The 13,188-nt window shown below is 41.8% G+C and overlaps 2 protein-coding genes across 6 annotated transcripts in view; both read right to left on the reverse strand.

Moving 5' to 3' along the window:
- Positions 1-1,486: 1,486 nt before the first annotated feature.
- On the reverse strand, positions 1,487-4,208 carry GPR83 (G protein-coupled receptor 83). Its single transcript, XM_053307602.1, has 2 exons — positions 4,120-4,208; positions 1,487-3,269 (listed from the first exon to the last, which is right to left on the reverse strand). The coding sequence occupies exons 1-2, from the start codon at positions 4,203-4,205 to the stop codon at positions 2,642-2,644; spliced, it is 714 nt and encodes a 237-aa protein (XP_053163577.1). The 5' UTR covers positions 4,206-4,208; the 3' UTR covers positions 1,487-2,641.
- A 3,886-nt stretch (positions 4,209-8,094) lies between these two features.
- Positions 8,095-13,188, reverse strand: part of MRE11 (MRE11 homolog, double strand break repair nuclease) — a 45,737-nt gene continuing 40,643 nt past the window's right edge. For all 5 annotated transcript variants that reach the window (XM_053307592.1, XM_053307593.1, XM_053307589.1 and 2 more), the window contains one exon: positions 8,095-12,702. In XM_053307592.1, coding sequence (XP_053163567.1) covers positions 12,655-12,702 — 48 coding nt within the window. In that variant the 3' untranslated portion in view covers positions 8,095-12,654. The remainder of the gene's footprint in view (positions 12,703-13,188) is intronic.

Consider the following 13,188-nt stretch of genomic DNA (forward strand, 5'->3'; position numbering starts at 1 on the left):
TAATATTATTAATAATAATAATAATAATAATAAAGGACATTGTAGAACTGGAAGAGGTGCAGAAGAGGGCAACCAAGGTGATCAGGGGCCTAGAGCACCTCTCTTATGAGGCAAGGCTACAACACCTGGGGCTTTTTAGTTTAGAAAAAAGTCAACTGTGGGGGACATGATAGAGGTCTATAAAATCATGCATGGTGTGGAGAAAGTGGATAGAGAGAAATTCTTCTCCCTCTCACATAACATTAGAACCAGAGGTCATCCCATGAAATTGATTGCCAGGAAATCTAGGACCAACAAACAGAAGTACTTTTTCACACAACGCATAAGCAACTTGTGGAATTCTCTGCCACAAGATGTGGTGACAGCCAACAACCTGGATGGCTTTAAGAGGGGTTTGGATAACTTCATGGAGGAGAGGTCTATCATCGGCTACTAGTTGGAGGGTTGTAGGCCACCTCCAGTTCAAAGGCAGGATGCCTCTGAGTTCCATTTGCAGGGGAGTAACAAACAGCAGGAGGGAGGGCATGCCCTCAACTCCTGCCTGTAGGCTTCCAGCAGCATCTGGTGGGCCACTGTGTGAAACAGGATGCTGGATTAGATGGGCCTTGGGCCTGATCCAGCAGGGCTGTTCTTATGTTCTCATGTTCAGTGAAAGAGTTAAGGGCATGATAGCTAGGGGGGAAACTTTGTGGTGCCCCCCTTCCCTTGATGCCCTAAACACGTGCTTGTTTTGCCTTAATGGTTAATCCAGGGCTGACTCAAGGATCACATCAGATCAATAATCTAAAAATGACATCACGCCCCAAAAGAAGCAGGATCTTTCTCAAATTCAAGTTTACTTCCATAAATTATTCAATAAAATTAATAATGTTTGAAGTTGAATCCTACAAAATTAAAACTGTTATTTTAGTCCCTTTTGCAGGCACATAAATAAAAAATATCAATTACATATATTTAATTACTTTAACTTTCCTGTAAGTATGCTCTATGCAAAATGACTTTGCCCAGTCAACAACAGGACTCATCTGCTAGTGCAAGATAATCACTTCAATATGATCAGGGGCGTAGCTAGGGAGAGGCGGCCCATGTTCATCCCTCTCTCTGGCAGCCCCCCAGAGTGAGGGAGATAATGAAGAAAATAGGGAGGGAGGGAGGGATCTGGAGGGCCCTCAGGAGCTGGGGGCCGGGTTCTTTGAACTCCTTCACTCAATTATAGCTACGCCCCTCAATATGATAGTTAGATGAAAGAAGTGAAGACTCTTCTTCTCTTGCTTTGTGACAAGAGGAGCCAGGGGCATAGCAAGGTTGGAGTAGGCCCAGAGACAAGAGTTTAAAATGGCCCGCCCACTCCCACTGAAGCTCAGCTTCAGCATAATCATATGGTTCTGGTCATTTGACAGAGGTTTATAACATTATGAACAGCCTGGAGAAGACCTTTTCCTCCATCCATCTTTCATAATACAGGACTCAGGGCAATTCTGTCTGTCTATCGTGTGTGTGTGTGTGTGTGTGTACACGTACACACACAAACACACATGAATATGAATGAGGCAAGCCTTCTCTGTAGCTACTCCTGGGCTGTGGAATGCACTCCTGGCAGAAATCCATAGTTATGAGTTCATTGTTGGCCTTCCAGGGTTTTATGCTGTTTTATATCGTGTTGTAATGATTGATTTTAAGGAGATTGATTTGTGGGTTTTGTTGTTGTGCATTGCCCAGAGCCGTTTGGATAGGGCGGTATATAAATGTTTTTATACACACACACACATGTATACATATGCATACACATATATACACACACAGTGTACATAACACATTACAATATAAAAACAATTCACAGAATAAAACAATTAATTTCACAGAGTAAACCCATTAAATAGTTTTAAATTAGTTTTAATTAATTTCTTAATAGGGATGTGTAGAACAGCTCGCAGTCAGAACATTCTGAATGCGAACCGGCTCCTTTGAGTGTTCCAAACTTGGCACAGACCTCTCTTCAAATGAAGGGCCTGTTCCAAGCTCAGAACGAAACTAGCCCATTCTGATTCGGAACACTTGAAACATTTAGAGCACTGTTTTTGGACACCAAAATTCTGGCCACTGCACGTGTGGCAACCATTTGCATGGTCAGCACCACCACACAAATGGCTGCCGCATGTACCATTTTGGAGTCCAAAATGACACTTGGAATGATCCAAGTTGGCACGGGGTCATTCCATCAGAACAACTGGCTCAACCAGTTGTTCCAGTGGAACATTCCAGGGATTTTGTGTTCTGTTCCAAGTTCGGAACAGAAAACAAAATCTGTTCCATGCATATCCCTAGTTCTTAATCAAACTAAGAACATAGGAAGCTGCCTCGCTGGAGTTGCTGCTATACAGCCCGCGAATCATAGAGTTGGAAGAGGTCAGCAGGTCACCAGTGAGTACAAGAAACACAGAGGCAGTAGCAAATGTGGTGCCCTACAGAGCTCCAAAAAGGTCAAGCAAGCAAGCAAGCCAAGCTGCACTAAAGGTAAAACTTCCTCCACAGTCGCAAGTCCATCAGCCCAGGGAGAGAAAACGCTTCCTCCTGTTTCAAGTCATCCCAAGTTGCACACACAGCCCTATGGACTACACAATTGCCCATTTGTCCACATTGTTCAGCTTACAGCAACTATAGGTTCAACAGACATGATATCAGTCTTTCCTGACTGGCAGTTGAAGGTTGAAAAGAGGCCATGGGAGATCTGCAATTTCTGGCAGTCATCCCTTGCAGGCCAGGCTGCTCTGAAGGATGGAGCACTGCAAGAAGAAAGTCCTTGCTCTCTTGGGCCAGGGCTTCTCCGGCAGATGTTGAAAAATGCCTTCAGCTCTGCCCTGAAGTTCTCATTGAGCCAGCAGTAAATAAAAGGGTTGTAACAAGTGCTGCTCATGGCAAGCCAGTGAAAAGCAAAGTACAAGCCATTGTTGGTGTGGATGACTTGGCTGGAGAGAAGAATGACGTAGCAGTTCAGAGGGAACCAGCACACTGCAAAGATGACCACCACCAACATCAGCATCATAATGGTCATTCTCTTCTTCCTCTGAAGGGCAAAGTGCTGCTCCACTGTCATGTCCCCGATGGCATTGCGGAACCAGAGTTTCTTGGCAACAGACATGTAGGTGACAGAGATGATGAGAAGGGGCAGGACATAGAGCAGAACGAAGGTTGTCAGGTCCAAATACTCCCAGAATAGATCCGCCGGCTCAGGGAAATCAGGGAGACACAAGCATCGGGTGACATCTTCACTGGAAATCAAGAACAGGAGCAAAAACAGTGAATTCTGAAAATCAGGGAGCATGCAAACATAAGATGGTATATCTGAAAATTATTCCAAAGGTCCTGTCATATTTGGATTGGCCCCACCCATGGGGAAGACTATGCTGTTTATCATACAGTCTACATCCAAGGGGCTATAGCTCAGTGGTAGAGCATCTGCTTTGCATGCAAAAGGTCCCAAGTTCAATCCTTGGTTTGAAAGACCTGTTTGAAACTCTGGAGAGCTGCTGGCAGCGTAAACAAGGCTGGCCTGCCCTAGATGGACCAACAGTCAAGATAGCTTCCAATGTTTCATTACACAGCCCCAGTAAATCTATTCTACCTTATCCTCCCTTTACATTGATGGGCCTTCTTGGGAGTGCATATGAATGCCCTCACTTCGGAACTATTAGCTGATAGTTACAGCAAAATTCTAATTGAACAGAAATATTGCCCTGGTAACTCAGATGAAGTCAAGTTTGCTGCGCATGTGCTCCTGTGGCATGTCTTTTACATAGATCTTAGGTGAAAACTAATTGAACTTGTTTTACAAAACTTGCCAGGACAATCGGATGAATTTCGTGTTAACTATTTGCTAATAGACACTAATTCGTCAATTACACACACAGTTACAAAATTCTGCTGTTCTGCAATACAAGTGCGACATACTTGCTCGCTAATGGTTAGAACCAATATACAGATGTTATTAATACAGATGTGTTCAATTGAAGACTGGCTTCCAATATTATACAGTAGTATAAAGGTTCCTGAGGCACTTCTGCACAGCCCACTCTAAGCCTAATTTAAAAACAATTTTAAAACGAGGATTCTAGACCTTACGTCTTCTGAAACAGGCTTGAAAATGTAGCAGTAAAGTAGAGTTGCCAATCCTCCAGAATTGGCCTAAATTCTCCAGGAACTGGCATCAATCTTCAGGTAACTCTTGAAAGCAATTGTAGAGATTGTAATGACTTGATTTTGAAAAATATTGGGGGAATAGAATAGAATGTATATGGCTAAGGACATATGTCCACACAGTGGTGTATCAATCCGAGCTAACAGAGCAGAAGCACCATGGTGATTGGGCAGTGAGGATTCCATATGCAGATAGGGAGGAGGAGCCTGTGATGGTTAAGGTCAGTTGGAATGCAACTGTTACTAGTCAGAAGATGTGCTTGATTGTAGAGGAGAGCAGAGAGGGGTCGTGTGAGAGGAAAGAGCCCCTTCAGGAAAAGGAAGCTGCCGCTGTATGAATTAGATGAGGAAACAAGATCTGTAACTCAGGAAGGGAGGGAGGAAAAGAAAGACAGAGGGGAAGAGCAAGTAAAGGGAGAAAGAGAGAAGGGAGGGAAAGAAAGAAGGGCGAGGGATGGGCCTGGGGAGCGAGTGGCCTGAGGGGAACGAGTGACCATGGTGGCGATGGTAGCGAGGAAGGGCCCAGTCAACTGCTGCTGCTGCTCCTCTTGCGGGGAGAAGCAGGAATGGGGCTCGGGTGAGGATGGGGAAGTCTCTGGGGTTAGAGGGCTGCGGCTTGGTCAGGTGATGCTAGTAACACCAAAGCCACGACCAAGAGGGGTGAGGGGGATGGAGCAGTGATCAAGAGGGGTGAGGGGGTGGAAGCAACAAGATGGAGGAGGAGGAGCAGGAGTGCGGCTCAGGTGAGGATGGAGATCTCTCTGAGGTGAAGGGGCTGTGGCACAGGTGATGGGAGCAATCAAATACTAGCGTGCAGATACTCTGCGCAGATTAAGTTAGTATCTTTTATTACGGTACTTGACCAAATTTCAGCATTATAGTATGGAATTTACATTCAATGCAGCTAGTACAGTCTGTCAGTTGTCATAGTTACATTTAGACAAAAGAAATTTGCTCAAGCCAGGAGCAACAAGCATCGGCCATTTGCGTGGTGTTACTGAATGGTGCTGCAAGGAGGAACGCTGCAGCCTCGCACCCATGCTTTTTGGGAGAGCGCTGGTGCGAGGAAAGCGGTGGGGCTGGGATGGGCAAGTAAAAGGCATCCTTCCCTGCCCCTTAAGTAACCCCCCACCAGCCTCTGAACCAGCTCAAATGCCAGCATTTCGAACTGGTTCTGTGCACATCTCTACCCTATGGTAAACACTATGAAAGGATTGGACAGAATATAATATTATTCTTATATTCTTCAGCATAAGAAAATCACCACTTTGAAAAGGTGACTCTTTACTCAGAAGATATTTTAACAAACTCTTCTTCCCCCAAAAGCTCTTTGTACTACCCATGTGACCATGTGACCCTCAGGGACATATTTTTGGATGGCACAGGGTATTGACTGGGGAAAGAGGGGTCAAAATTTAGCCCCACTGCTGACCCAGCAGTGGAACTGTGTTAGTTGAATCTTTCAGAAGCACCGGTACTACTTCTGATACTTCGGTGCTTCATTAGTCAGGATGTACTGACAGAATACAGTGGGACTTTGGTCTTGATCATCTACTGCATGTACATAACTTTACAGGAAAAGTAAGAGTTTACATGAAAAGTGCTTTCTGTGTTCATCCTCACAACCACCTTACAAAGGTAGTTATTATACCCATTTTACTAAAGGAGAATATAAGTGAAGATGTAAGGAGTGGGATTCTCCCAAATCTATGGCTTGGTTGAGATTTGAACACAAGTATTCTAGATTCTAAACTGACAGAGCCTGAAAGAAGCTACAAGAGGTGAGCCAACTGACATCAAAGAGTATTCTGTCAAAAAATAAAAGAAACTATGCTTACCTGTATTTGAAAGCAAATAATTTCTGGTAGATAGGATGTGGAAGGGAGAAACAGGTGGCCATCAGCCATATGATGGAAATGCAAGCAAGACCTTTTGTAGTAGAAATCCGAGGCCATTATCACCTGTTTGCAAACCATTTTATTGAAATTAAAAATATAAAAATAAAATAGTTATTTTTACATTCATCCACAGGAGAATGGAACAGAACTTTCAAAAAACATTCCTAGCTTTATTTCTTAACTAGAGAATGGGAGAAATGTTACTTGTATAAGAAACTTGGCTATGAAACAGGCTACCAGGCATAATTCCTGTTACTTGCTCAATACCTCCCAATGACCCTCGTCAATATTCAAACTGGCTCACATCCTGGCCAGCGAGTGCTTCTGAAGAGTTCCAGACCAGCACATCACTAGTGTGTGCATGTCTGTGCGTGCACATGTGCAGAATTTCAACATTCCTTTTTCCTGGAAGCAATCTGTGCCACCTGAAAAGATGTCCTTGAGAACCATGAGACTGTGTGGCTGGGGATGATGTGAGTTGTAGTCCAACAAAATCTCAGCACCCAAGGTTGAGAATAACATAGAATATGTTTTACAGAAATGTCAACAGATGCAAAGAATATTCCAAATTCAGTCGTTGCTGTTCAGTTTCAGAAGGTCCTCACCTGGCGTCTGTCCACAGCAATGGCTGTCAGGGTCAAGGCAGAGACGTACAGGGAACAGTGCTGTGCAAACCTACTGATGTGGCACATTTCCTTTCCAAAGATCCATGTACTGTTCACAAAGTGAACCAGAGAACAGAATGGATTTCGCTTTCTACATTCACAAGTGTTTCCCGCCCTGCCCAGCCCATGCAAAGGAGGCGTTTGCCAACAACCCCCTTGGTGGCAATTATTTCTATGTCCAGCCCAAACAACTTTTCATTTCTGAAGATTTAAAGCTGGACACGAAATGCTTCACTGCTTTATTTTCATCTGTTCGTCTTGGCAATCATTGTCAATTTCTAGAAAGGCAGATGAATAATTCCAAGAACATATGAACCACATCTGTTCACTCAGACTTTTAATAAGATACTGTTTTTAAAATAGTTTTTTTAACATTGTTTTAAATTATTGTAATGTTTTAAACCTTTTTATTTTGTAAACCACCCAGAGATGAAAGTTTTGAGCAGAATACAAATATGTTAGTTAAGTGAGCCCTGCCCCACTGGATACAACATATTTTAATAAGGCTCCAGTGAAAAAAGAAAGAGGAAAATACTCAGGATAGTTATTTTTAAGAATGTTATTCTTCCTCACCAGGAAGCAAATTAAATTAAATGCAACAAATATTTCCCCAGGAAGTCAAAGGATCCCAGGTTAAGAACCTGTGACCTGGTGGATCAAACCAAAGGTCCATCATCATCCCTGAACCTGTGCCACAGAACTCTTGTTCAGCCTCCCTCCAAAGCCAAAGGATCAGTCAGTTTGACTCCCTCCCTAATGCTACAGAAATGGCGACTAGTGCTACTGACAGCTGCTGCAAGGATCTCTTGCGGTCAGCCACTGATCTCAGGTTGCAATTGCACCCAGGACTTCTGAGATGAATAATTGTGGCACTTCTATTTTTAGAAAAGATAAAACCCACCAGCCACTCTGTTCCAACTCTAGCCCTAATCAGAGTACACACAGGTCCCCTAAAAAGGCAGAGAACAGAAGATAAACTTTTAGTCTTTATAGCAGATTAACTTTAGCCGATACATGAGATATACAGTCAGTAGATGCCACAAGTGTAGTATTAGCAATGGATGGCGGACATTTAACACTCCTTTCCAAATAAAGTGCCTCTTAATTTAAGTCCCTCCCCCATTAAGTCCCACCTTCAGTTGGTAGAAGATAATTTCATTCCAATTTCAAATTTCATTCCTCCACTGAACAGTTAAATCCAATATTTTCACAAATATATAAAAGTTCTAGAAAGTTGTGTTTTCTCATGGGGGGGGGGATTCCAAAAGCCACAATTCTAGTAATACCTTTATTAGTACCAACGGAAATGGTGCACACACCAAGTAAAAGTACTGGAACACTTTAGAACTTCAGGTTTATTGTGGAAACTAGAGCTTGCTCTTTTTCATGTCTTAACAGAAATATACACTGAACCTGCCTTTACAAAGCACTTCATATTGAGCTATACAACAACAATACTTATATACCATTTCCAAAGCAGTTTACCTAGAAAAATAATAAATAAGATGGCTCCCTGTCCCCAAAGGGCTCACAAGCTAAAAAGAAACATTAGATAGACACCAGCAACAGTCACTGGAGGTCCTGTGCTGGAGGTGGATAGGGCCAGTTACTCTCCCCCTACTAAATAAAGAGAATCACGTTGCCTCTTTGCCCACTTAGCAGGGGTTACACGATTTAGACTTAAGCTGTGTTTCCCTAAAAGCTTGAAAAAACCCACTACATCAACAACAAAAGAACTTGGGCAGACATACTTGAAACTGTCATATATCCAATAAAGGACATTAAATAAAAATATCCAGACATGAGCAAATATTCTTTCATTAATAATCCCAAAAAGAGAGAGAGAGACACCAGTTTTCTTACCAAAGTAAAGGGCATGTTGAGAAAGGTGATCATTAGGTCTGCTACAGCAAGATTTGCAATGAACAGGCTGGTGGTGAAATGCATCTGTTTGTTTTTGATCATGACGTGACAGACCAGGACATTGCCAAAGAGCAAGGATACTATGATAAAGGAGTATGCCACAATGAGCAAGGCTTTCACAATAAGATGCTGGGATCCTGTCCCATATTGTCTCCCATCCAGAAAGCTTTGCCAGTCTTGAAGGGTATAATTTGTCCACGAAAAGAAATGAGAGATGTTCAGTATTTCAAAAGATGCCTCCCAACTTGCATTGGCTGGAAGCTTTTCTGATCTCTCAAGAGCATTAGCCAAGTAAGGGAGGAAGAGCCACACATAACGAAGAACCATTTCTGGAGACCAATACTCTCCAGATTCAGAAATACCCATCTAAGAACAGCATTGCTCTCTGCTTCTGTTAGGAGACACTGTCTTACATCTTGATGAGAACAAGATGCAGAAATCTCTTGGTATTCATGCCAGTAGATGTTCCAGACAATTGCTTGTGCTTTGCAAGTCTCTCATGCAATCAAGGCACACTTCTCAGAGCTTGTCAGCACATTGCCTCTTCAAAAGCCGACCAGGTAGGAAGGCTGCCTATTGGTTTACACAGCCTTATTTCTACTCTGACGTGTCTGTTTCATCTATGCTCACTCCCCTCAGGGGTCTATTGTCTGGCACCATTCTCCCCAAACACAAGCAGGGAGGAAGAAAGGATCATCATCAATTACGGCTTGATACTTATTTCATTGCTACACAGCAGCAACTTCTTGCTTGGACAGATTTCATCATGCAGCGGAGGCTTGAGCGCTTCTCCCACAAGGCAAAAACTAGCCTACCATCCACCTGAATGTGTATTTCTAAACTGGATCAAGCAATAATGAAAAGTCAAAAGTAAAAAACACAACTCCAGTGGCCTCCATCGAAAGCTAAAGTGACAAGGCTTGTAGTGTGGTATTGTAGTTTGTTATTGTATTGTTTTGGTTTACACTGAAGATTGCTTCATGTTTGGGATTTTTTAAAAGCAAATTCTGTAAGTGCCTTGGGGAAAGGTAGTTGTCCCAAGAGTGACACAAGCACATACCTATTAACATAGGCAACTGCTGACATTTTGAACCCTTTTAAATGTATAATTCTCAGTGCTTCCAATACCATGTAGTTGCTTAGGGCAAACACCCTCAATAAGCTATAGCTAAACATTTTAACGGATGACTAGAATGCAGTGGCTGACAGTCAGACTAAGGAATCACTTGAGCAATGGACAAGCTGTGCAAAATCACGGGGATTTTTTGAACTGTGGTCTTGTGCAAAGGTTTTCTGCAAGACATACTGAATGTGCCACAGGTTGCACACCTTGTTGTGCTAGCAAACGTTTGCACTAGTCAGAACAACACTAATCTAGAAGGCAAGCTTGACGTGGTGCATCTAGCTTGATGCAACACATTCACTCAAGTGCTTCATTAGTCTGGCTGTCACTGAGCTCTGGGCATCCAAGGAGACTCTGAACGTGCTTTACCTGAACAACCCCCTCATATGGCCTCTAAGTTTCAAAACCAATTTTGAAACTGAGAGGAGTTTTGACAGACGGCACAGTGGAACATAGGAAGCTGCCACATACTGAGTCAGACCATAGGTCCATCTAGCTCAGTATTGTCTACACAGACTGGCAGCGGCTTCTCCAAGGTTGCAGGCAGGAATCTCTCTCAGCCCTATCTTGGAGAAGCCAGGGAGGGAACTTGGAACCTTCTGCTCTTCCCAGAGCAGCTCGATATCTTAATAGTGCTCACAGATGAAGTCTCCCATTCATATGCAACCAGGGTGGACTCTGCTTAGCTAAGGGGACAAGTCATGTTTGCTACCACAAGACCTATTAAAAGAATTCAAGTAAAATATTCTTCAGGCACACACAAACCCTTGCATGCCCCTAACAAATCTTCCATTATGGAGTTTTAAAACATTATACTAATATGTTTTATTCACATTCATAACAAGTTCTACTGTTGGGCTTTAAATAAATTAGACCCTGAATGAAAAACTAAATCGCACAACTATGCAGTGTTGATGGACCTCCATAAGCAGTCTTCAGGGGGTGGGGGGGACATTTTGAAATCCCAGTAAGTTACAGGTTGGTTTTTTTGTTTTTACAAAAAACATGTTTGTTTCTTTCTAGGCAAGGGGGGGGGGGACCCATGTTGTACAGCGGTAGGATTAAATAGAGCATGTGCAGCTAATACTGAAGGGTCGGAAGAAAGGAATCATGGATACCAAAGTGGGAAAGATCCACAGAAGTACACCAAGCATTTGGCAGCATTTATTATTTATTTTGAGTCAAACACAAAAACGTACCCACCTCCTGAAATCTCCCATTTGCAAATCTAAAACAACCATGACTGTAAATCTATCCCCCCTTTCTCCAGTAGGAGAAAGTTTGAATGTTCACAGATTTAAGAGGATCTTTGAACAAATAATGTAAACAAGGTGATGGATAAATACCTATTTTAAAACAAAATTAGTTCAGGCAGAGGGGAGTGTCAGGCAACTTCAACATCTGTAGAAATGAGTGTTAGGCAATTCAGGTTGGACTGTAGCCCACCTTTCTGCATCTGTTGACAAAATGGCTGTATACATGAATAGTACCCAGCATCCAACTATATTCTATAGCTAGCAGATGCAACAGAGAGACAAAAATACATTGTGAAGCCCAGAGAGATTCTGAAGCAACACACACGGTACTGAGATGCAACCTATTTATGCAGATACTGCAACTACTATACTGTGTTTATTACATTTATAACATAATCAAGAGCCTCTATTTTGCTTTTATGTTTATACGAAACCCAAATCCTTTGATATTAACAAATAGGCACATACCCATCAGAACTCTTGATCAAATTGGGGTGGGTGGGAGGTGGGATGTAACACAGACAGTATTTAACTGATCTGTATCACACATATAACATTCTTAGTTCTCCAATATGCTTCTTCAGATATGCTTCTATAAAAATATCATCAGACAGAATAAAGACCATCTATGTGAAAATATATTGTACAACTCAAAATTCACCAACATATACCACAATGCAGCAGGTCTTAAGAGCAGTGTCTGTCATGTGTAAGTGGAACTGATATTTAGGCACTCCCTTTTTAAAGTGTCCCCCCACCACCCCAAGTCATTGAAACAATGTGTATGCTGTTTGGACAGGGATACAAAACTAAGAAGAAATGCCACTTGGACCTCATGTACCACCTCCATTTACTACTTTTGAGCCATTTCTATCAATCTCATGCCAGTTTTTACCGATAGTTGCAGGCATCCAAACCACATTGGCTCAACATAACCAGCCACCTGTGAAGTCCTTAGGAAATTATTTCTGTACATCTGGAAGAAGGCATTATTCGACCACTGTTTATGTGTTCTCAGGCCCTCCACCCTTAAGACTGCTTTTGAGCTCAAAATTAGTTTCAGGGCAGGAGTCACTTTTTTTATCCAAATACCTGGCAGGCTTTTCTTATAGCAGCCCACCAACATTAAAACAACTGAACTGGGTTTGAGTTTCAGTACTGAATAGATTGGATTTATGTCATACAAAACTCCTTCAATTAAGGATTAATAAACCTGGAAAAGCAATAATGTTGTCTGCTCACATACTGAGAACTATATTCCTCTGTAGTATTTATTTTAAAAAGATAATGAAGAAAAATATCTTTAAAGTTTCTCTAAAGCAGTTAATGCCTCCTGAAAGACTGATTCGATCTTTAAAAAAATGTTTTGCTATTATATATGGCTATTTCCACTGAGTATTCTCATGCACTTCAGTGATATTGCATATACAGAATCAGTAACACAAATTGTCCATCTAGGAAGCCTAAAACATGTCAAGGCTACATGTAATTGACACTGAAATGATCTGAGGAAAGCTGCATATGTCCTCAGATTGTTAACAGAATTTGGGAATTTTTCTTCTTCAATACTCTTCCATATTATTATAACTCTGAAATTATCGTCTGTTTCTTCTTGAAGTAGAAGCACTCTTGAATAGGTCATCCTGTAAATTAATTATAAACACTCCATTAAGTAATCAACATAGTCATGTTTTTAAGAACAACTCAGTTTGAACTAATTAGTATTAATATGCACAACTTAGTGAGATGTAGGTTCCCATTTTATTAAGAGTTTATCTCAGCCCAGAATTGAAGGAATATTATCTCTGCTACGAGAATTAATAAGCAAAACATAAATATGATCAGATTTAAGAAATGTGAGGGTCCCTGGGCCTTTTAGAATCTGTGAGAATTTGTCTGCATGAAATCAATGGGAATAAAGTTCTGAGATTTTATTGCTGGAATGACTGTACATAGCAATATGAAAGTTTCGAATCCCTGCTGTGAATAATACTTAAACTTATATAAAACTTTAAAAACTGCACAAAACCTCTTTTATGTCTCATTACATGCAGTAATGAGACATGTCTGAGGAATCTATAATTTATCCTGGTGTTACACACAGAAAAAGACAGATTGCCCACTAGGTA

The sequence above is a fragment of the Hemicordylus capensis genome, chromosome 3, assembly GCF_027244095.1.
Source record: "Hemicordylus capensis ecotype Gifberg chromosome 3, rHemCap1.1.pri, whole genome shotgun sequence".
In the NCBI taxonomy this organism is placed as follows: domain Eukaryota; kingdom Metazoa; phylum Chordata; class Lepidosauria; order Squamata; family Cordylidae; genus Hemicordylus; species Hemicordylus capensis.

Coding starts and splice junctions, on each gene's coding strand:
- GPR83 (XM_053307602.1), bottom strand. CDS start 4,205: ATGCCAGTTCCTGGAGAATTTAGGCCAATTCTGGAGGATTGGCAACTC. Junction 3,270..4,119: donor TCAAGCCTGTTTCAGAAGAC/GTAAGGTCTAGA, acceptor CTTGATTTCCAG/TGAAGATGTCACCCGATGCT.